Raw genomic sequence first — 22772 nt, 5'->3', positions numbered from 1 at the left:
TTTGTTGTTTCATCTTGCTATGGGACCCTAAGTTTGTTTGTTTTTAATCTAATTTTCAAATCATGAAATTGATTTTATTACTTTCAGTTGTAAGTCATTTTATTTTGTTTGTATACATATATATACGTATATATGTGTGTGTGTCGGCCTTTTTATGAAAACGTACGCATGCTTTTCACACAATTCCATACATTGTGTTTCTCATCACACTTTTCCAAAGGGTTTAGTTGTTGTTGTTTTAGCAAATTAGCAAATAATATTGTATTTTGTATTTAGCTGCTGGCTTTCGCACTAAACATCATTGTGAAGTGTGAGTATGTAGATGATATGATAAAAAAAAATTTAAATATTAAAAGAAAAAATTACAAAAAAAAAAAAAAAAAAAAAGTGAAAATTGCAAAAAAAATAAATAAATAATCAACCACCTAAACCTTTATTTATGAAAAAATTGTTTTTCCTAACATATTCTTGTTGCAAATTTAATCTCTATTCCACAAATATGTCAAGCATCAAGGGATATTAAGCGCCAGACGTTGCTTATGTGCATGTATGTATGCATTTGTATATAAGTATGTGTGAGAGTGCACGAAAATAGCGCATTTGCTTATAAAATTTTTTTATTTTTTTTTATAGACTTTTATGACAAAAAATGAAATTTTCACTAAACGTTAACGAAACATGAAGGTTTGTTAAACTTACAGCATTTATTAAAGATCGTTTTGGAAAGTAGCTTTCTTTACAAGTAGTTTACTCATTATATCTAAAAATCATCAATTTGATGATTATTTATGTAATTCGACATCTAGAAATGAAAAATACAAAATATGATCTAGCTCATGAATCAATTATTAAAGGTTTGCTCACTAGTAACATTCGAATTTTGACACTCCCTTACAAAAGGTTGTATTTAAGAAGGTGCATAAAAAGGAAAAAATTAAATCCAAACTGCGAACGATTTAAAAAATAAATTTTAATTAATATTTGAATGTCAATAATGGTAGATTAGCGGAAATTGCCGAGTCTAATATTAAAACAAGAAATTATTTCACATAATCCAAGTTTTTATTTTGTGAATAAATTTTTAAATTTAAAACCAATCGCAAAGTTTCGCCAATAGGAAACTATTTTGTTAAAAATAAATAAATAATTGGCACGTAGGTGTTTCGCAGAGATCCTCCTCCTATTTGTAACGCGCGTTCCACAACTGGAAGGCCCTACAGTTTTATGCCGATTCCGGTAGATGGTTTTTTATGAGAAACTCTTTCATACTGGTACAAGCACAGCCTCCTCTGGACACTTCATCCATCCATAGGAAGGTGGGCTCATTGGAAACAAGTTCTGTCAACTTTTTTATAATGAGGTCTGCAATGTAATCGATTGCGTCGGGACTATTCAATAATTCTCCCTGCTGTAACTCTTTAGCAAACGCTAGCTCTTTGCAAAACATGAGTTCCGTTTAAATCACCACATCATAATAAATAAAGCTTTGTAAATTCTCCATCTCAATCTCGGCTTGCATCAAATACTCTATCATGTCCTGACTTAAGCGGTATGTATTCCATGTCATACTACCATAGTCCTGAACATACCGATGAAAACTCTTGAGCGAGTTGTTGCTCGTAAGCAGTCCATTTTGAAAATAAAATGTTTTTTCTACAAATTTTACTTCTCCTCCACTTTTAGTCAAAATTTCTAGAGCTAGCAACCCAGTGTCTTGCTAAGGGAGCCGATTTGTCAAGAGGGAATGAGAAAGCTGCTTACTGAGCAAACCTTTTATTATTGAATCATGGATCTAGCTTGTTGTTGCTTTAAAAGCATAAAAGAATCTGGAAATTTTTTTTTTGTTTTTTGGAAATTTATAAAATCAATCAATTTAATTTGAATTCGCGCAATAACTATAAGCTCTGCTTTTTTATGCTTAGAGTTGCCTGGAGTTTTATTTTTCACGTGGCCTGTTTTTTGCACCATCATCCGCGTGCGATTCCAACTGCGAGAGCTTTAGTTTTCGCTCAATGGCGAGTTTTCTTCGGCCTCTCCATTAGCAATACGTTAAAGCTCTAAAATTTTATTATTTGGTATGCGAGAGTTTTATTTTTAACGCGAGCGCGAGTGTTAAAAGAGAATAAGGCCTCATTTTTTTTTTGCACTTCAGTTCTCTTTTTAGATTTATACTCGTATATGTATAATCTTTAGGGTTTATTGCACGGTTCAGGACAGTTTATTTTCAACCGATCGCGAGTATGTTTAGGTCATAAATTAAATCATGGCTTAATAATTTTTTTTCAGCGCCGTAAGGGCTAATTGTAGCCATAAAACATTCGATTATATGATAGCAACTCATCCATCTCTAACGGTCGAAAATAAGTGAATATTATAAAAAAAAAGGATATACATATATGTATATATATAGAGAATTACGATTGAAAGTGCTTGATTTTAATCACAATGATATCTGCGACAATAATTTAAAATGGTTTGCAACTCTTTAAATTTTTCAAAAATTTAAATTTGATATAAGTAAAGACATTATTATAACCACATGTTACCCCTTATTTAACGAAAAATTTGATGTAAATTGTGAAAATCTTAAAAACATGCGAACTCTATGTGAAAATGTAACATTTTTTCTTCTCAAGATGAATTTTGCATGTGAAAACATTCTCACGCACTTTTCGAACAAAGCAAAATTCACTATAAGAAGGAATATAAATTTGCGCAGTTTTTCATGGGGAAGAATTATCATTCATATGGAGTTCATAAAAAGGTTGTATTAAATCAAAAACATGGATTCATCTCTTGTTACAAATAAAAGACCAAGTGGAACTGCCTTTGATTTGAGCTGCTTGAAAATTAAAGTTACACCCAAAGTGGTAGTCAAATAGCAGCATACTCATAGAAATTGAACAATTAACAAATTTAAGCTCGTGCGAAATATTCCAAGTCCAGATTTGTAAATAAAAAATAAACTTATATACTTTTAGTAAAATTTAGATCAGTTGCGATCCCCATAGGCATAAGTCATAGTGTAATAATACAAATTTTGCCAGGCAGTAATGGCATTCGCTTTCAGTACGCAGACTTGGCAGTTATACAGTAATTGTAAAAAAACAAAATTAAACGACTGCTGTGATGTTCGAAAATCTAAATTGAAAAGCTCATATTATCAAAAATCATTTGGAATGTATTTAGCTCAATTAATACAAAATAAAGAAACCCTCAGAACTTTATTTAATATATAAAGTTAAAATCAGAAATGAAAATACGGAAACTTCAAATATGCGTACATCAAACTGGCTGGCCCATTTTGTATGTATGTATTGTTACACTATGGCAAGGCGATTCTATTAAAGGTGATAGCAGTAGTTCAATTAATTTGAAAAATCAAAAACGAAATGACGAATAGCCGTTCAATTTCAAAGTACCCCACGTTTTTTTCCGTGACATTCTAATGTGCAAAACATTGTTGTTGGTCTAGTGCCATCTTCAATAGATTCGCCTTGCACTATGGTATAAGCATAAACATCAGGTATTTGCTTTTATTTTAATATATAAAAAATTATTAAATTTCTAAAAATTATATTCCGGTTTTCAAGTAAATTTTTAATACGAAAATCTACACAAAATTATAAACTATGACAAAACTAAAAACCGGTTTAAACGTAGGAGGGTCGTTTGAAAAGTTCATTCAAAGTCAGAGAGATGGCACTCATGGCGCGTATCGAGGTTATGCTTAGTTAGTAGCATCTCTCGGAAGAACACACACCAAGTTTCAGCGAGATCGGTCCATTTATTTGTGTTTGGCATTCGTTTAAATCGAGGAAGTCGAGTGATTTTCCTTTTCCACCACGACAACACACCAGCTCACGCCTCAGCAGTTGTGGCCGCACAATTAATGGAAATAGGGTTCCAACTCGTTTCACATCCTACCAGGCTTGATTCCCTCCTATCCCTCGGACTACTATTTGTTCCCCAATTTGCAGAAATGTCTGGCGGGAATAAGATTTTATTCAAATATGGAAGTGTTTGCAGAAACGAATGGCTATTTTTCAGACTTGGACAAATCCGATTAATCGGAGGGGATCAAGAAACTATTGTAGAACAGCGTTGAACGAAGTGTATAAGCCTAAAAGGAGACTAGTATGTTGAACAATAAAAAAGTTTTAACCCAAACAATTAAGCAGTTTTTATTTTTGCACGGACTTTTCAAAATACCCCCCTGTAAGTAAGATAATTTCTAAATTAAATTAGTTAAATGAGTCCTTCCCGAAACTCTCACATAGGTTTGTGGGTGCTACATATATGATATATGCAAATGTGTATGAAATTTTAGTTATATGTATGTGTATGTATGTATATATGTATATATACATTTTGTCTCATACTCATCGCAAGAGCGATTCAAATTTATGTAATTTCAATATGTGTATGTATGTATGCTTATGTGTATGTATATATGTATGTATGGATTAGTGCCTTTACGCAATTTTTTTTATGTAAAACCTATAAACATTAGCTCTTTACATTCAAATGTATGTATATGTAGTTATGTACATAAAATTTCGCTTTAAACTAAAACATGTAACGAAAATGTGTAAAAAATATAATAAAAAAAAACAGAAATAACACAAAATGATATATTTATGTATGTATAAATACAGGCAAAATCGCATAAAATCACAAACATTTCCCTACACCTCACCAACTCCAACCGCATTTAGCTTCTCAATTTTCAATCAAGGAATATTGCTCTATTTTCTAATACTCACTACTTTTATTTTTGTATGCGCAGCAGAAATAAAAATATTTGTATGTAGTTAAATGTGTAAAATTGTAATTAGTAATGGAAAGCGTCAAACGCCAAAGCTTCTTAATTTCTTCTTTTTTTTGTTTTGTTGTTGGTTTTTGTCAGTAGCCAATGATTTTTACCTTAAAATTTCAATCAATTATCAATTAACTACATACATATGTATGTATTTGAGTTTTCACTTTAAATGTTTAAGTCTTTTTCGATTTTAATTTCGCTTTGTGCATTATATTTTGATTTTAGAATTTCGTTAAAATCCCCAACTTTTCCGCATTTCCAAAATATTTCGCCTACCTTTGCCTTTGCCTTATCAGATTTTCAAAGTTGGCATGTCTTGCAAACTAAGAGAGTTTGTTTCAATTATTTTTAAATTAATTACTTGTATGTATGTATATCTACGTCTAATCATTGCTGCATTCAATACGCACACATTCATTTAAATGCGTTGTTTACATTTCTTTGCTTTTGTTTTTTTTTTGTGTATATATGTATATATCTTTCCAAGCCTTGCCTTTCGTTTATTACATCAATTTCGTTTACAAATTTTTATTTAACATTTTTCATTTCGTTAATACATTTTTTGCTTTGCTTTGCTTTGCTTTGTTTTGTCTTTGCTTGGCTTGCTTTTGCTTTGCCTTTGCCTTTCGCACACAAATCTTTCTTGCAATTTTAGTGGCGTTTTTGCTTTTTTTATTGTGATACTTGTTATAGTTCTTCTTCTTGTTGTTTTTGTTGTATGTTGCCATTTTAGCATTTTTAGTTAATTTTCAAAAAACATAGTAAATCATTGAGAAGAGATACATGAGTGTTAGCGATGTCATAATGATCGTCAGAACAATTAGAAACGTACTAGTAAATATATACAAACATCAGTCAGTAGGGCCCTTGCACAAGAATTTCCTGGCGAAGCCGATGGCCGAATCTCAGAGAATCTCACAACAGCGACAATACCGTGGGCGATGTCCAGTGGTGACTGGTGGCGGTGTTACTGGTGCAAAATAGGCGTGTACCTTAATATTTGGTAGATGATTCTAGAAGGTGAGAAAAAAAACCAAAAGCAATGAAATTAGGAAATAATCTACATATATAAAAGAATATACCATATAGAACATACAGGTTGTTAAAAAATAATGTAAACTATTTAAGGAAAGAATGTACATAGAAAGTGTGGCCAACATCAGACCATTAACCGCCTCTCAGCAAATTTGAAGGAATCAGCTGATTTACTGACGCTATTTTGGGATGCGATAGCGGTTTGTTTACGACAAAACTGTTATTGTACTGGTGATATACAAAAACAAATCAACAGAGTCTGCGCTCATGTTACTTCGTTGCCGTCTGGACACAACTCATTAGACGAGCGTAATAGCCTAGACAGATGGTGGCGTTAATCGGTGTTAACGATTTAATCCGGAATTATCAGGAATTAAGTGCAACTAATGCAGATTGCCATCTAGACTTAATTCTCATTTTTTTCGGAATTTTCGATGGCAACATTGCCGAACAATGACAGTTAATATCTAATGAGAATGAAAAATAATCAGACTTTTTAAAATGAAAATCAAGAAAGACTGTGTGCAATTGAAGTTTGCACTAACACGTTCGAAATTTCAATAATTGCTTTGATATTGCGGAGCAGTTTGAGAAATAGCAATTCAAGATATTGTATTTTTTAATAAATTATTTTTTTTTACTATCAGGGTAGTTAATTTTCGGCTGCGATCCATCTTTTACTGACAAAACTATACGATAAACAAATCAGCTGTTCACTAATCCGCACAACAACCGTCTGTCACACTACCATTTTAAACGCGCCGGTAAACCCAATTAACTCTGCCATCTGTCTAGTCTATAAGAGTATGTGTGAAATGAGCGGGCAAAATTCAGAAATTTTACCATGAAAATTGAAACCTATTGCTTCTAGCACTAATATTATAATGTTTACCCTTGTTGTGTTAGGATTGTATAAACTGAATATATAAAAAAAATTCTGCCGCCGAGTCCCCGATGACGTGACAGCGAACGCTACTCCAACAATTTAGCTTCAGATAGACAAACCTTGTAATTTATCAACCTTGGCTAATAAAAGGTGGCGCAAAATTATTCACATTAACGTAAGATTTTTAATTTAATTAAATTTTAAAAGAATTTAATGCAAATCGCATCGTACGTTCATCATATTTGATACTTATAAACTAGACAGATGCAGTATACAAACAATCAAGAAATGAAGCGCATAGAGGTCAAAATAAAGATTTCTATCACTGAAAAAAAAAAACTAATGATGATTAATTTTGTGCCACCTATCCAAATATGCCTTCTCATATATACTCTGTGCCAAAATATTAAAGACATAAGGTAAAAGTCCCCAGCAGTGGCTAAATAACAATATTCATAGCCGCAGATAATTGGACTACAGTTTGTGATCAGAATTGGAGAATATGGCTTGTCGAAGACCTCCCAGAAATTTGGAGAGTCTCAAATAATCTTTGGTTCGAGCGGCGACATCAATATTCATGGGAACTGTGCGTGCTGCAATAGCTGAATGGCCTAATTACTTAGAGGCTGGTGTAAAATCAAATGGTGATCATTTTGAATGACAATTAAAATTTTGTTTTTTAATTTTTATGTGATTAAATAAAATTAACTTCATTTTAAAAGTATTATAATTTCATATCTACAACGAACTTAACTTGTAACAGAACTTATGACAGGGCTAGGTGAATGTCTATATCTATCTCGATTATTGTATGCTGTTACGTACAACCGCCACGTGAACAAACCTATAAAACTCTTGTATTCAAATGCGCGCGGTTATAGATATACATATTTTTTTGAATAGTTTTACGTCAACTTTTATTTTTTTTCTTTGTTTTCACTCACAAAAATTTTGCACGCACCTTTAATTTTCGTATTGCTGCTCTCGATATCATTTGGCAGTCAAATAGCTCGATTCTTTGTAAATTGTGACAAGATACTAAATGCTCTAATGTACGATCGGTGATTAATGGACAATTATCCAATTCGAGGACGGATAAACTTTCAGCTGCACAACTACCAGCCGCCAGCTGACGTATGCCATCGTCTGTGATAAGCTCACAATGCGACAAGGTCTGAGCAAATATAAATTTAAAATTATTAATATAAAGAACTTGTAGGCACTTCAAATACAACTTCTTCAAATTTGTGCATACCAGTTTCTCTAAACTGGGACAACCTGTAGCCAGATGCGCCAGCGTCGAGTCTGTTATCTGATTGCACTCCTCCAAGTCCATGCGTTCTAAATATTTGCAATTCTTGCCCAATGCCTGAAAACCGATATCAGTAAAGTTACGACAGCCGGATGCTTCGAGTGTGTTCAGCAGCGGATTGTTCTGCGAGAGAGCCATGAGCGAGTGATCAGTGAGTTCGGCACATTTCGAAACGCAAAGCTTCTGCATTTTAGGACAATTCGCTGCGATCTGTCGTATCGAGGCATCGGTGACTGACTGTAAAGTAAAAATACGATAAGTTTACATTTTTAATTTGATTAATTAACTTCTAATTTGGTTTAATATTTGGTTTTTACCTCGCAGCTATGTAAATTGAGCACCATTAGGTCGTGACAGAATCTGGCCAGGCAGGTGATGGCATTGTCGTTGACCTGTTTACAACCTTTGCTGCAGAATTTGCGCAGCCTTTTACAGCCACGCGCCAAGGCCTCAACGCCATTCTCTGAGATTAAATGACACCAAGAAATGTTGATTTCAAGTAAGTTCTGAAAGAAAAATTCATCGGCGTTAATAAAATTATATAAAATGCAAAATATCTGCATAATAAAGAAGGGGGGAAAATTACTGTGCTAGTAAAATATAGTCATAAGGCATACGAGTTGTAGCATAGATGCAGTACGCACGCGCCGAACGCCTGCACTTCCCAACTGATTAGCGAGAACTCTTTTCTCTCGAATGCGGTACGTCTCGCTCCTGCAAGCAAATCAATATAGCCATAGACCTCGGTTGCATTAGAATTGTTATGTTTTTTCACTTCGCATCGCAGCAAGAATGTAAGTAATTCCGTAAGTAAGAAGTTTTTGGTCAAATATGGCATTCCAGAGTTAGATCATTTGCGTTATCTTGCGCCGATTCTTAAATGTTTCTCCGAGTCTGTTGGAACCGAAGGGAAAGTGGCATGGCAAAGGAAAAAGCTGTCAAGAAGCGCCTTCCACCACTGTTTCAGTTAATAAAGATTTGAATTGGACATGGGCCAGAACAGTTCATACACTTATTATTGTTACGGTGAACTACAAAGCTCGTATGAGACTTCTATATTTATAGTACGAAAATATATCAGAAAGCAGTTTACACATAAGGCATTTTAGTGACTAAATTGCTATAGAATATCGGTAAATTATTGTCCCCCGGAATTTATATATATATATATATATATGTAGTATACAATTGGCGCGTACACCCTTTTTGGGTATTTGGCCGATCTCCTCCTCCTATTTGTGGCGTGCGTCTTGATGTTGTTCCACAAATGGAGGGACCTAATGTTTCAAGCCGATTCCCCGGAATTTAGTTTGCAATAAATTGAATGTTACGTTGTCCGTGCGGGTTTCCTGAAACCATCTACCTTCAGTATCCATACCATCAACAATAGCTGAAAAAAAAAACATTATCAACATACACCTATGAATGTATACCGAAAGAGACGCTAATGCACTCAGGCAGCTGCCAAAGGCAAACACTGGTATGAAAGAAATTCGAACTTGAAATACCCTGTATGTATTGTATGAAACCAAACCAAACTTAAACGTTGTATGCATACACGTAAAATGCCTCCTTCAATATATCACGCCCAAAGCCTGTTAGCCCAAAAGTATGCAACACCTCTGATAAATTGCTCTGGTCGCAAAAGGAAAACAATAAAGGAAATCAGCTGTTTTTGCACAGCGAGAGACATTGCAACAGCACAAAGCACAGAATGACAAGGAAAAACGGAAAATACAATTTTACAGGAAAAGTAAAGAAAAACCAACAATGCAAACGAATTGCATACCCGGAGGCGTACAATCGAACCAGCACAAAAAAAAAACAAATGCCAAAGTATGAATGCAGAAAAATTCATTATTGATCCCAACAGACACATACTAATGCCACGCTTGCGGATATCGAGAAACAAATAGAGCTGGTCATCAGCAGCACTACCACTAGCGGGTATCACTGACATCGCTGTCAGCGACGTTGGCACACAACCAAAGTTTCACTTTATTTGTCACCATGAGTGGGAGCAATGGATTGCATTGTTATATATGTGCATACCTACATACATATATTTGGGATGATGGCTGTTGGTTGGCTCCGTAGTCGGTTGGTTGGTTAGTTGTTTGGTCTATTGGCCTTGAACGCTAACAGGCAACGAAGGGAAAGTAGGTGAATGTAATAGCGGAAGAGGTCGCGAATAGCGCAACAGCGGGGTGTCTGCATACCTACATACTACAATATATTTGCACATATGCGCATATACCATTAAATATATATGTATATATATGCCCATATATTAGTAGCATTTTAAAAACAGCAACAGAAAAATTCCAAGAATAGCAACAACTGTTGATACACAAGGCAGCTGATAACCCTTCGTTTCCAAAGTGGGAAAAATAAAAATAAAATTGAAATACAAGTGGAAAGATAGAGGAAAGGAAAGAAAACTAAAGGAGAACAAGGCAACACATACTTTTATCTGCCCATATTAATGTATACCTATGTATGTAGAACTAAAACAAAAAAGCAAGTATGAAAGTGAAAATCTTTTCATAATCTTTGTATATATATAGAAATATACATATATACATACATACATAGCAATATATGCAAGCGGTTATACGAGTATATAATGAAATATGGCACTTATGTGCATAGCGAGACCATGGGTCTGGAAAATGTGGGACAACTATGTGTACATACATATACACGTAAAGCAATGGCTACAGCCACTCGTCTGTGCATAAGTATGCACAGAACCAACCTACACGAAGGACATTGAAATGGTGCTATTGCGTATTCATAGCACCTTCCTCGACTTGATGGCACTCTTCTACTACAATACAACCTAGTCTATTACCAAGACGACAAAATGTGACACGAGTTGATTGCATTATAAAACAGATATTCTTCGAATGGAGCGTGTGAGAAAATTCGAAACCATTTAGAATATTGATAGACAACGAATGCAGATAACGATGCGATGGCATAACCAAAAGAAGGAGTGGAAGAACTCTTGGGAGAGTGTGTGCACATATACATATGCATATACGAGTACATGTACATACGTGTGCAAGTAGGCACAATGCATGCAATAAAAATCATATGTGCCCAAAAGTAAGTAACACCGTGCATATGTCGGTAAAAAGTCAACAAGTTGAAGAAGCGTTGGAAAGAAAAAAAATGATTGCATACTTGTAGGCGTTTGTGCAAGTAAAATGAAATAAACAGCGTTCAATTTGAAATTTCGAAGGGGTAATTTTACAAGTTTCAGGGAGTGTGGCGATAAAAAATTTTTTTTTTGACACAATGAAAGATTAGTCACAGCCGTTTGTACTGTTAGTTATGGATTCTATGTACTGAAGAAATATAGTACATAATGTTTTCCTATGTACATACATACGTATGTATGTATTTGTGTGGCACTGTAGTTTTAGTGTACTTATCGATGAACTAAATAATGGTGTATATAAACTCAACATGGTTCAGCTCGAAAGTGGGCCAATGCAATGAAAGCAGGAAATTATCATTCACATTTACATGCCTTATATGCATACATACATACATACATATTCACAAATTCTATACATACTTAACACTTGAACTACATATGTATATGGAAGCGCGGTTGCATAAGCAAGGTTATTTGGTAGTATTTACACACATACATATGTAAGCTTAGGCATATAAATTAAAATTAAACACCAAAAATTAAATAGAAAATAATATATTTTAAAATAACAATTTAATAAAATAAAATAAATTAAAGTGAATTAGTCATTAAATTGCAATTGAACGAAACGGAGAGCGAAAAGCGTCTTTTAAAAGAAAAAGGGAGGCAGAAAGACGCGAGTACGCAGAGATTGAGATGCAGACTCTCTCGGTAGAGCCCGGTTTCGAAACCCACTGTGGACACGAAACACTGAAATGTTGGAAGCAAGTTTTTATGTAGTAGCGGCAATTAGGCAATGGCAAGTCTCCGATGCCTGAACGAAATCGCGGAAACCAAATTGTACATAATTAGTTGATACACTATCGGCACCATAAGCACCATTCACAATTTCAGTGGTCTGGCTTGCATTTTCGCATGTTCGCCTTTATCAAAGAAAAACTTTAAAATGTACCGATTTTTGTCTTTGTTGACTTCCATTGTTAGCAACCTGTAACTCACAACTAAATGGAACATAAAAAAAACAGGAAAAGACTTTGTTTAGTGTGAAATGTCACCTTTACAACGAGCATAAACTTAAAATTATTTGATCGATACTTTGCGAGATTACGAGAAACTAATATATGGTAATCAAATGATCGAGGCTGGATACTGCATAGAAGGGACTGAAAATTTGGTAATGCACGCCCAAAGTATACTTTAGATATGGAGTAAACTCTTTTCTACGTTGTGCAATGGAAAACCTGCATCTTACAAAGAAAAAGAACCCTGACTCATGTCTCTTCACCTGAGCAAGACATTGTACAAGAAGACTCCTGACTAAAATATGATATCTCTCCACTCGACCAAAACAAGGCGAGAGTAGCAAGAAGGCGCCTTAAGAACAAAAAGGCCGCTGGAGTTGACGGTATACCTGTTAAGCTGAGTGGTGCGCTTATTACCACATATTAAGCGTAATTTGACGTGATTTGGCTACATATCCGAAGATTAGAATATGAGATGCTCTACCCAATCCATAACGAAATGAATAAAGCTTTCTAAATACCGCGCAAAAGATAGAAGCCAATCAGCAACAGTTTGTCAAATCTATATTAGCAAAAAATCTTGGACAAGCAAATCACCAAGTGTTCCATGGTTCGTCGATTTTAGAACCAATTTTGACAACACGAAATGAAGCTGCCTGTACGACGCCTTGTCTAGCGTTCCCACGACAGTCGGTTCTTCGTAACCAGAACTACCCGGATTTGTATCCGGCCAAGGACTGTCACTTGAGCAGCAATCCCCGTACATGTATGGGGAATGTTTATGCTGCTACAAGAACAACAACAACGCCTTGTGTAATTATAAACTTAACTTACAATTAACTCTGCTATACAAACTGACGTTGCGCACAACCTGCAGCTTCTTTTTAAACGGCAAGGATCTTGCCGAGCCGTTTGAGATCAAATGAAGTTTTCGGTAAGGCGATTTTTTACCCGCGACTTCTTGAAAATTGATGTTGGTGAGTCCAGTCAATCTGCTGGCTTAAGAATTAGACTTATTGACATAATTGGCCTAAATACAAGGACCGTTATCTTGTCTTTCTGGAGCTTTGAGAAGGTCTTTTCTTACCTAAGACCATAGCACATAGGAGAATATGACCAATGTGACCTCTGATGTGATCTACTTGTATTATATTTGCTAGCAAGCGTATAATTCGAGCCTTCCAATGAATATCAGGATTTTGTCAGGCTTTTTTTCATACCACCAATGAATTTATAGTCACAGCAACTGGGTGGATGAGTATTATCCGTCGAAAAATAATTATTTCTAATAGGTTCTATTTCGTGCTTGGTTAAACTTTTTTTTTTAAATAAATAAATATACACATAAAGCGTTTTTCAATAGGTGCGCTTCAACTTTTTTCCGATAGGGAGGGCGAACGACGCAATCTTTTTTATTTTTCGCTTGTCATTTGTGAACTTCATTAGTATACATTTCATCACGGAACGCTACACACTTGAGCAACGATTGCAAATCGTGCAAATTTTTTATAAAAATAATCGTGCAAATTTTTTATGAAAATTTATAAATTTTCCAAAAAATCATCTTCAGTGATGAAGCTCACTTTTGGCTCAATGGCTTTGTCAACAAGCAAAATATGCGTTACTGGGCAGAAAGCAATCCACACGTGATTCATGAGGCACCGTTGCATCCCGAAAAAATCACTGTTTGGAGCGGTTTACATGCCGGCGGCGTAATTGGCCCATATTTTTTCGTTGACGTGAACGATCGCCACGTTACTGTGAATGGAAACCGATACCGCGACATGATAAACGATTATTTTTGGCCGCAATTGAATGGTATGGACTTAGACGGCATGTGGTTTCAACAGGACGGGGCCACAAGCCACACAGCACACGCTACAATTGATTTGTTAAAGAGTAAGTTCGATGAGCGCATTATTTCCAGAAATGGACCGGTCGAATGGCCGCCGCGCTCGTGTGACTTGACGCCTCTAGACTATTTTCTTTGGGGTTATGTGAAGTCATTGGTCTACAGTAACAAGCCGGCGACGATTTGTGAGCTCAGAGCCAATATTGAACGCTAAATTGCTGGAATGTTGGCCGATTTATGCAAAAAAGTGGTCGAAAATTGAGTTCAACAATTGGACTTTGTAAAACGTGCACGCGGTGGTCATGCAAAAGAAATCGAATTTCATACTTAAATGTATATGTTCAAACTCGATAATAAAAAAAAAAATTAGTTAAAAAAGTCATACCGTTTGTGTTTTATTCAAAAAAAAAGTTGAAGCGCTCTTACTGAAAAACGCTTTACAATGTATAAAGTATACACATATATATATAGTAAATAGTATAAGCTAAAAATGTTCAGAAATATTTAAATTTTCCATTGCCGAGTACATATGCATGTATATCATGCGGCTAGCGCTCTCAGAGACTGACTGGAACATGTTTTACCAAAGCAAATCAACAAGCCTGAGAAGGAGAAAAAAACAGTTTTAAATAAAAGCACTTGAAAAACTATTTCCAAAATCCCACAAAATTTGGCCACACATGAACACCCACAAATTGTAATATGTGTATATGTATGTATGTGCAGCACACAAGCAAACTTTTTAACTCACATACATACGTAGATTGGAATTTTTGTACATATGTACGCAAGTATTCAGACTGCTCCACAAACTGGCATAAACTCATAAAAAGCTGATGGAAAGCGTAGGCAGCAGAGTCCAACAAAAATAGCAACATATAACAACACATACATAATTATATATAAATAAATGTATATGTATAAATGGCAAACGAAGGAAAATGAAAATATACCCACACACGCGTACATGCACACACACACAAAATGTGTGCAATTGCAGCGCGGGTTGAGCGGCGATAAAAATTAGCAAAAGCGCCTTAAAGTAGGCCAAAAATAGTATATGTATACGGCATGCGAAATGTCTGAGAATGCGAAATACTGGGTCTATATGTACTTATGTTTGCATGTGTATGTGTGTTATGTGAATTTTTGTGCACTTTTTGGTGTATAAATACCAACAAATTTAGTACACTCTGCTGGCATCGTATAATATCTGAATATACTATATCCATCTATCTGAATATGTATGCCAAGTACTAATGAGTAGAGGTTAACAGTGGTGGTGTGTGCGAGTGAGTGGTCATGTACAAGTGCGCTCTTCTTGGCCTCAATTTATTTGTTTATTACGAAACTGAATGGGCAAGGACATGCAGCAAATGTCTACATAAACAGAGAGGATTGCGTGAGAAGCACGGATGCTTCTTTCACAACAGAGCGAAGGGAAAAGAGAAAACTAAAACTATTTTTGAGAGTACTCGTATATGTATGCAAAAGAGAGTTGAAAATATGATTAATGTGTATTAGCAGACCTCTTTGAGTGCTCGACAATAAAATGAAACATGAGAGAGAAGGGGAGAGAAATATTTTTGCTGTGTCTGCACAACTGCTGCCGAATGCGTGAATGCAAAATATTCTGAGCTTGGCAACAGTTTTAACATTTCTCAGTTCTGGTGGAAAAGGGTTCGGAAGTAAAAAACTGCAAAAAACAAACATGGAATATTATGCCAAAAATAGATTTCAATACATTTGAGGCTAAAAGTTTAGCATTAGGAAAGAGAATGCTACGTATTTGCACAGAATGTGAGAAGAGTTGAAAATAACAGGATGCAAAATACTGGCTGTAGAATAAAATTTAATCAATGAATGTTGGAAAAAATGCAGAATGGGAGCAAAATGTGAATGAAATTCCACCAAATACTGTTAGACTAAATATGTACAGGCACAAAAAAATAAAAAAGGTGAAAGAAGATGGTTTGGGCAGTTTACTTATTCGAGAAGATTAGAATGAAGGCTTCGGCATTGATTAAAAATCTGATATATAAAAATTTAACCATTTGTTTGTGAACGGTAAACGGTAAAAGTAGCCTGCCGATTTGTTAAACTTCACAGGATAAATTTAGCATTTTCCGATCGGTGGCGCTGTGACCAATAATATATACATATATATGGCATTTACACCCTTTTTGGGTATTTGGCCAAGCTCCTCCTCCTATTTGTGGTGTGCATTTTGATGTTGTTCCACAAATGGCGGGATCTATGATTTAAGTCGACTCCAAACGGCAGAATTTTTTTTTATGAGGAGCTTTTTCATGCAGAAATACACTCGGAGGTTTGTCATTGCCTGCCTAGAAGCGACCCCAATAGAAAACACTTTTCCTTTATTTTGGCCTTTCACCGAGATTCGACCCTACGTTGTTCCCTCTGAATTCCGAATTTGGCTACGGCGGCTGTCAATCAACCATATTATGGTCCGATTTGACTTTAATTCGTAATATACACATAAAATATATTAGCTACATTGAGGTAATTCTTTTATTTTAAAATTTAGTCGATAGGTGGTGCTGTGGTCGAGATATCTCTAAAATCGTATTAAAGGGTAACCCATAGGCTAGTTTCTTTCAAAAAACACCATTAAATCTTTTTCAATGATTTTTGATTTTTGATTTTTGCTGTACTAGAAAGAATAAATCTCTCTTTCCAACAAGTACTACTTTGGACTAAGTAGGCAATTGAATATGTAGTAAAGTTCTCTCTCGACGAACAAAACTCTACAAGGCTCTCATCATGCCCGTCCTAACGTATGGCACAGAAGCTTGGACGGTGACAATAACCGATGAGGCGTCACTTGGAGTGTTTGAGAGAAAGATTCTGAGGAAGATTTTTAGACCTTCGCACGTTAGCGATACGAATATCGCAGGCCGTGGAACAATGAGCTGTATGAGAATTTCGACGATATAGACATAGCGCAGTGAATAAAGATTCAGCAGCTAAGTTGGCTGAGTCATGTCGTCCGAATAAATACAAACGCTCCGGCTCTGAAAGTATTCGAGGCGGTACCAGCTCGTGGTAACAGAGGAAGAGGAAAGCCTCTTCTGAGTTGGAATGATCAAGTAGAGAAGGATTTGACTTCACCTGGTGTATCCAACTGGCGCCGGTTAGCACGAGAAAGAAACGTCTCGCGCGCTTTGTTAAACTCGGCCAAAATTGTGTAAGCGGTTATCGCGCCAATCAAGAAGAAGAAATCCTTCATTTGATGTGGAATATAACTTCCCTGTGATGCCTGCCTCGACGATTTCTGTCCCTATCTGACGAAAGGCGCATTGGCTATTGTCATAAAGGTTAAGATCGTTTCTGGATTCGTCCGCATAACATCTTTAAAAAACAGTCCACACAAAAGAATCGAATGAACTTAAATTAAGCGAAGCTCAGAGGCGGCTAACTGACATCTGCAAGATTGCTGGCAACATTACGTTCAAGTTCAGATCTCCAATTTCGGTCCATAAACAGACTGTGTACGCATTGGCTTTCTCGAAACTATTTTTCAATAAACGCACTGTTTGGGCACCCATTTTCAAAGTAAATTTGTTTTTATATAAGGCAATAAATTGCTTGCTTTTCTCAAAATAGTTAATCCATTAATCATAGACATAGCTTGAGCAACCATCTTAGTAATGGTTGGATAAAATACTACATTTTTCTATGATAGATCAGAATTTATTAACCTTAAATCAAAACCTGTTAAGGCCACATACTTTGTTTTGCAGAAAAATTCCATAGATACAATCTGCGGGTTCTCCGGATTTTTATAGTTTAACCTTCGTATAAAACAAAACTCAATTTCAACTTCAATTAAAAAAACAAAAACTCAACCCTTATACGCACAAAGGCTTTAGCTTTACTGAATTAACAGAAGCGAGAGGTACTGTAAATGAAAGAGAAGGCTGCTCGCTAAAGTCAACTTGCTGTCGATATCGTTTGGGCGTGCGGAGTTCAGTCTTGTTATTTAATTTTAATTTACTTAATAGCCACACCACGTATATTAATTATCGCTAATTACTCCAAAAATTATATCTACTTACCGGACATCCATCCGATACATATTTTAAGCTATCATCAGTTATATTAGAGCACGATTGCAAATTGATTGCTGCTAATCTTGCACAGTTTTTGCTTATTGACTGTGTCGATATATCGGTGATCTTCTTGCATTCGGATAAGTCCAAGTTTTCTATGTTGGGGCAGTGAAACGCTAATGTTCTGAAAGAATTTGTAAAGGTCAATTGGTGGAATAAAGAGAAAACCATTCGAAAAGTTTTTTCTCAAAAACAGTTTTAATATCAATGCTTTTCTTATTACCTTATTGATTTATCAACAACTGATTGACAGCCGCGCAATGAAAGAAATTTCAAAAAGCCCCCACATCGTTGGGATATATTTTCAATAACTGGACCCTGAATGAGTACATGAAAATTTATACATTTTTTTATGTTTGAATTTTAAAAGTTTATGAATTCATTGGTGAGTAGGTTTTCCCTGATGACTTTGACTCACCTCGATGTCACGTTGAAAATCAAATAAATTGATCTTCTGCCAACTTGATCCATCCAAGGCTAGCACATTCCAATATCTGCAGACCTTTAATTATAAAAAAGAAAGACAGGTGATTAAATTTATATTGACGGCATCTGTACATGTTCGTTTATACATAAATATTCATATGTGGGAATAATGTTCCACAAGGTGGCGCAAAATTAATCACCCCATTGAATAATCTATAATTTTGGCAAATGGCGTCGTACATCGATCATATGTGTTTGACACTTGTGAAGTAGACAGCTGCACTATACAAATAGACAAGCAATGGAGCGCATCAAAATAAAGATTTTCAGCATTCAAAATTTTATTTAGTAAAAAAAACAATTTCAAAAACAATATCAATGATTAATTTTTGCGCCACCTTGTCAACAGTACAATAACACCCATTTTTTGAATGAGAAAATTATCATCTAATCCGTTCTTTAACACGTTCCCTGTCCGCTGAGCCCCATATGGTTCAGTAAACGTGCGCCTGATAAGCACTGATACGTTCCTGAGCCATATGTGCGTCAGGGGGTATATGCACCACAAGTGTTTCATGAACGTGAAGAAGCAAAAATGTCCCTCTACGCTCATGGACCATATGTGTTTCAGGTAGAAATACCCTACATCCGTTTTTTGTTTTTTAATTATTATTATTACTTAAGCTATCCTATGACTACAAAAAAACAAATTATTTAAAAAACCCTGTTGGACTTGTCGGTCAATTTTGCATTTCTATATTGGGACAGGGAACGTGTTAAGGATCAAGTGTAAATCACAAGGACTTGAAGTCAGATAAAGAACACTTCGAGGAAATTAAAAATTTGGTGCTCAAAAATCGCTAGTTGACTTTTTAGAGACCTTACTTTGGAGACCATACTTATCTCGCGTTAGCTTCAAGAGTCCGTTTCTTCTGTCTAGCCTGTCTGTTTAGCTGCCGCTGACCTCATAGACGGATGCTTCCTAAAACGTTCTAATTGTAGCAGCCCATATGTAGACGGGAAATTCTGTTAGAGAGACTGCTCTTGGTCAGATCTAAATCCCGGTCGTACCGGTAATGTAGAACCGAGTGAGCCAAAGAGGCACAAGTTGTGTTAGTTGCAAGTTAACCCCGCCATAGTAGCTTCTCCTTTTCCTTTCTCCTTTTGTATGCACACTATTAACTCGTTCCTCCGTCATGCCTGCGATCACAATTGCTCCGGCTCCGTCCGAAGTGGTTTTTTTATGCGCTTATCCCTCTCAGTGTGCTAAGTATGTACAAATTTGACCTTAAATGGTCTTCTATACGCTTTTATATCCAAATATTTCGCCCATTCTGGAGCTGCATACAGCAGAGTGGATGTGATGACCTTATCTCGTACATTTGCTACTTTTAGGTCCACTCACATTTCGAAGCATTCTAGAGAATGCACCGTAATTTCTGGATGCTTTCTGAGTTATATTCTGCCATTGGCTTAAAATTGAGTCGACCCTCAATTATAGCAACCAGATACTTTATGTGACGTGACGATTTAAATTTATATTTGCCTATGATGAGATAAGAAGGTATCTCTAGTTTCTTACGGAGAACCGCTTCCATTTTCTCCGCTGGAATTGGCAAAACCACGGTATCCAGCCAATTTGTTATCGTTGCAATAGCAGTATTTTCTTTGGATTCATTATCGGGTACCAATTTCACTACAATCACCAAGTCATCAACAAAACCTACGATATGTATATCTGATCTGGTTTAAGCTCAATAGACTGCATGAGCATATCTTCTTAATATTATTTATATACATCCTTTATTGTATGTATGATTGATCAAACTCGTCCTCCTATATGCGGTGTGCGTCTGGATGTTTTTTTTTCTACAAATAGATGAACCTACAGTTTAAACCCGCCTCCATTGAGGTGCTTTTTCATGCCGAAAATACACTCGGAGATGTACCATCCGAGGGACGACCGCTCGCTCTTGATATAACTACAGTCTGTTACATAAGAGCGTGGTCACTGTTAAATAATAACAACAATTGATATTTCGAAAATTCGCAAATTTATTGATAATTTGGTCGTCAATACTCAACGCAAATACCTCAGTAGCAAGTCCAATCTCATACATTGTCAATTATGGCCTGGCCTGATCTAAATTACATGGCTTGCGTCTGCGAAGCTGCATTTTCATGAGAGCACACACATTTTCTATGGGATTCGCATCCGGTGACTGAGATGGCCAATCTAAAGTGACAACTCCGTTTCGCGCCTTCCACTCGCTGCACGCTCGACTCCGATGTTTCGGATCGTTGTCCTCTTGAAGGATCCACCTTTCATTTTTCTTGATATACCATTGCTTAGCAGATAGTAACAAAGCCTTTTGATATATTTTATTCATTTTTTCGGCATTTAAATTCTTGGTAAATAAGAGCAAAGTTCCAAAATCTTTGTTTCAGAAACATCCCGAATCATGGACCTTCATGGGGTGTTTAACAGACCATTGAAGCATCCTACTGGTGGAGGGTGTCCAGGCGTGTTTGATGCTTGGAAATGCCCAGAAGGAGGATTCATCAGAAAATGCGAATCGTTCCGTAAGATACATAAGTCAACACCTTTTGCTTTCAATTTCACAGCAGCTCCACGTAAAGTCAAAGTTAGATCTTTCGAGAACAATGCGAGAATTTTTTTTTCGTCCTTTTTTGAGACTTTGCTTGCACTTCCGCGATCAAGAAAATCATCAACGTTACCGACCTTTTTATAGCGATTTATCCACTTGCTAACGAACTGCTTCGACTTTCCCATATATTTCGCAGCAGCAGTTTGCGTTAATTTGGGTACTTTTTCATGCAACCAGCACTCATTTCAAAAAACCACTCAATTGAAGACCAAATTTGACAGACAGCTGACTTTTTACAAAAAGCATGAAGGACTGAGGTGCCCTCTATGTCATAGAAAAAGAAACAGGACGCTCTTATTTTTTATCTACGTGTAACAGTGACCACGCTCTTATGTAACAGACTGTAAGGAGATTAAAACCTAATCTCTGCACGCTTTGAAGCCCATACCAAACTTCGACTTGCTTATATCAAATGGAATAGTATCCACTTAACTGGAACAAAGAAACATTTTATTTGAACTTTATATTAGTAGACCAAACAAACAGTACTCGCCAATAGTGTGAAAGTTCAACTTCTATCTTTTACGTCCAAAGTTCATTGTCAAGGACCAAATTTAAACTGATTTTTGCGCTGTCACTAAATTTCACGCGCTAGCATCGATACCCATCCACTTATAGTATATATTTCTATGTATGATACAAATGTAAGAAAATAAACAGACGAACATCATGGGTGAATGTGCCCATATTTAAATTGAACTTGAAAACTGTGCCAAAATGTTATCTGCACATTTGCAAATATACAAACAAGCTGATAACTTACACATGTTTGCCATTGAAGTGTCTGATGAAAATTATAGCACGCCTACATAGACTAATTTTAGAAATAAATAAATAAGTATACACATAGATGTAATCAGGAAGAATATTAGCAGTTGTTTTATGTAAACCTTCAAGGCTTTCGAGCTCAACTTATACTATTTAAATTTTGATCAGTGACAAATTCGAATATGGACGAATACAATTCAATTCGAAGTGGCGCTAAATTAATAGCTCTTTCGGAAGACTTATAATTTTTGCAAATCACGTCGTACGTCAGTCAAATTTGACACTTTGAACTAGACAAAGATTTCCATCACTCAAAATCATTTTTTTTTTAGTAAAAAGGTTGTTGCTCAAAAACAAAATTGGATAGTTAATTTTGAGCCACCTTGTATCATGAAATATTCATCAAAATTTAAATAGTATAAGTTGAGCTCGAAAGCCTTGAAGGTTTACATAAAACAAGTTGAGTATGACATGTGAAAATAATATTAGTCTATGTCATGTTGTGGAATTTTTTGAAATTTGCCATTTGTGAGAAATTTAGAAAGCGAACGTCGCTTTTAAAAAATGATTCCAGCGTATGAAAAACGATTTGAAGCAGAGTTATATGTACACACCCAAAAGGTCCAAAAATCTCACGTGCATCTGCCGCAAACTACTTGAAGAAGTTGAAGACGTTCATAA

The 22772-nt window shown here is 35.7% G+C and overlaps 1 protein-coding gene across 1 annotated transcript in view; it reads right to left on the bottom strand.

The window, feature by feature from the left end:
* Positions 1-714: 714 nt before the first annotated feature.
* LOC128866930 (F-box/LRR-repeat protein 20) overlaps positions 715-22772 on the bottom strand; it is a 145233-nt gene continuing 123175 nt past the window's right edge. The window contains exons 5-11 of the mRNA XM_054107983.1: positions 18647-18730; positions 18452-18546; positions 18175-18352; positions 8373-8561; positions 7999-8292; positions 7705-7917; positions 715-5835 (exon numbers count right to left, since the gene is read on the bottom strand). Of these exons, the coding sequence (XP_053963958.1) occupies positions 5728-5835; positions 7705-7917; positions 7999-8292; positions 8373-8561; positions 18175-18352; positions 18452-18546; positions 18647-18730 (1161 nt within the window). The 3' untranslated portion in view covers positions 715-5727. The remainder of the gene's footprint in view (positions 5836-7704; positions 7918-7998; positions 8293-8372; positions 8562-18174; positions 18353-18451; positions 18547-18646; positions 18731-22772) is intronic.

This window comes from Anastrepha ludens, chromosome 6, assembly GCF_028408465.1.
Source record: "Anastrepha ludens isolate Willacy chromosome 6, idAnaLude1.1, whole genome shotgun sequence".
NCBI classification, from domain to species: domain Eukaryota; kingdom Metazoa; phylum Arthropoda; class Insecta; order Diptera; family Tephritidae; genus Anastrepha; species Anastrepha ludens.
The sequence above is the reverse complement of the archived record's forward strand: the minus strand, read 5'-3'. Positions and strand labels throughout refer to the sequence as shown.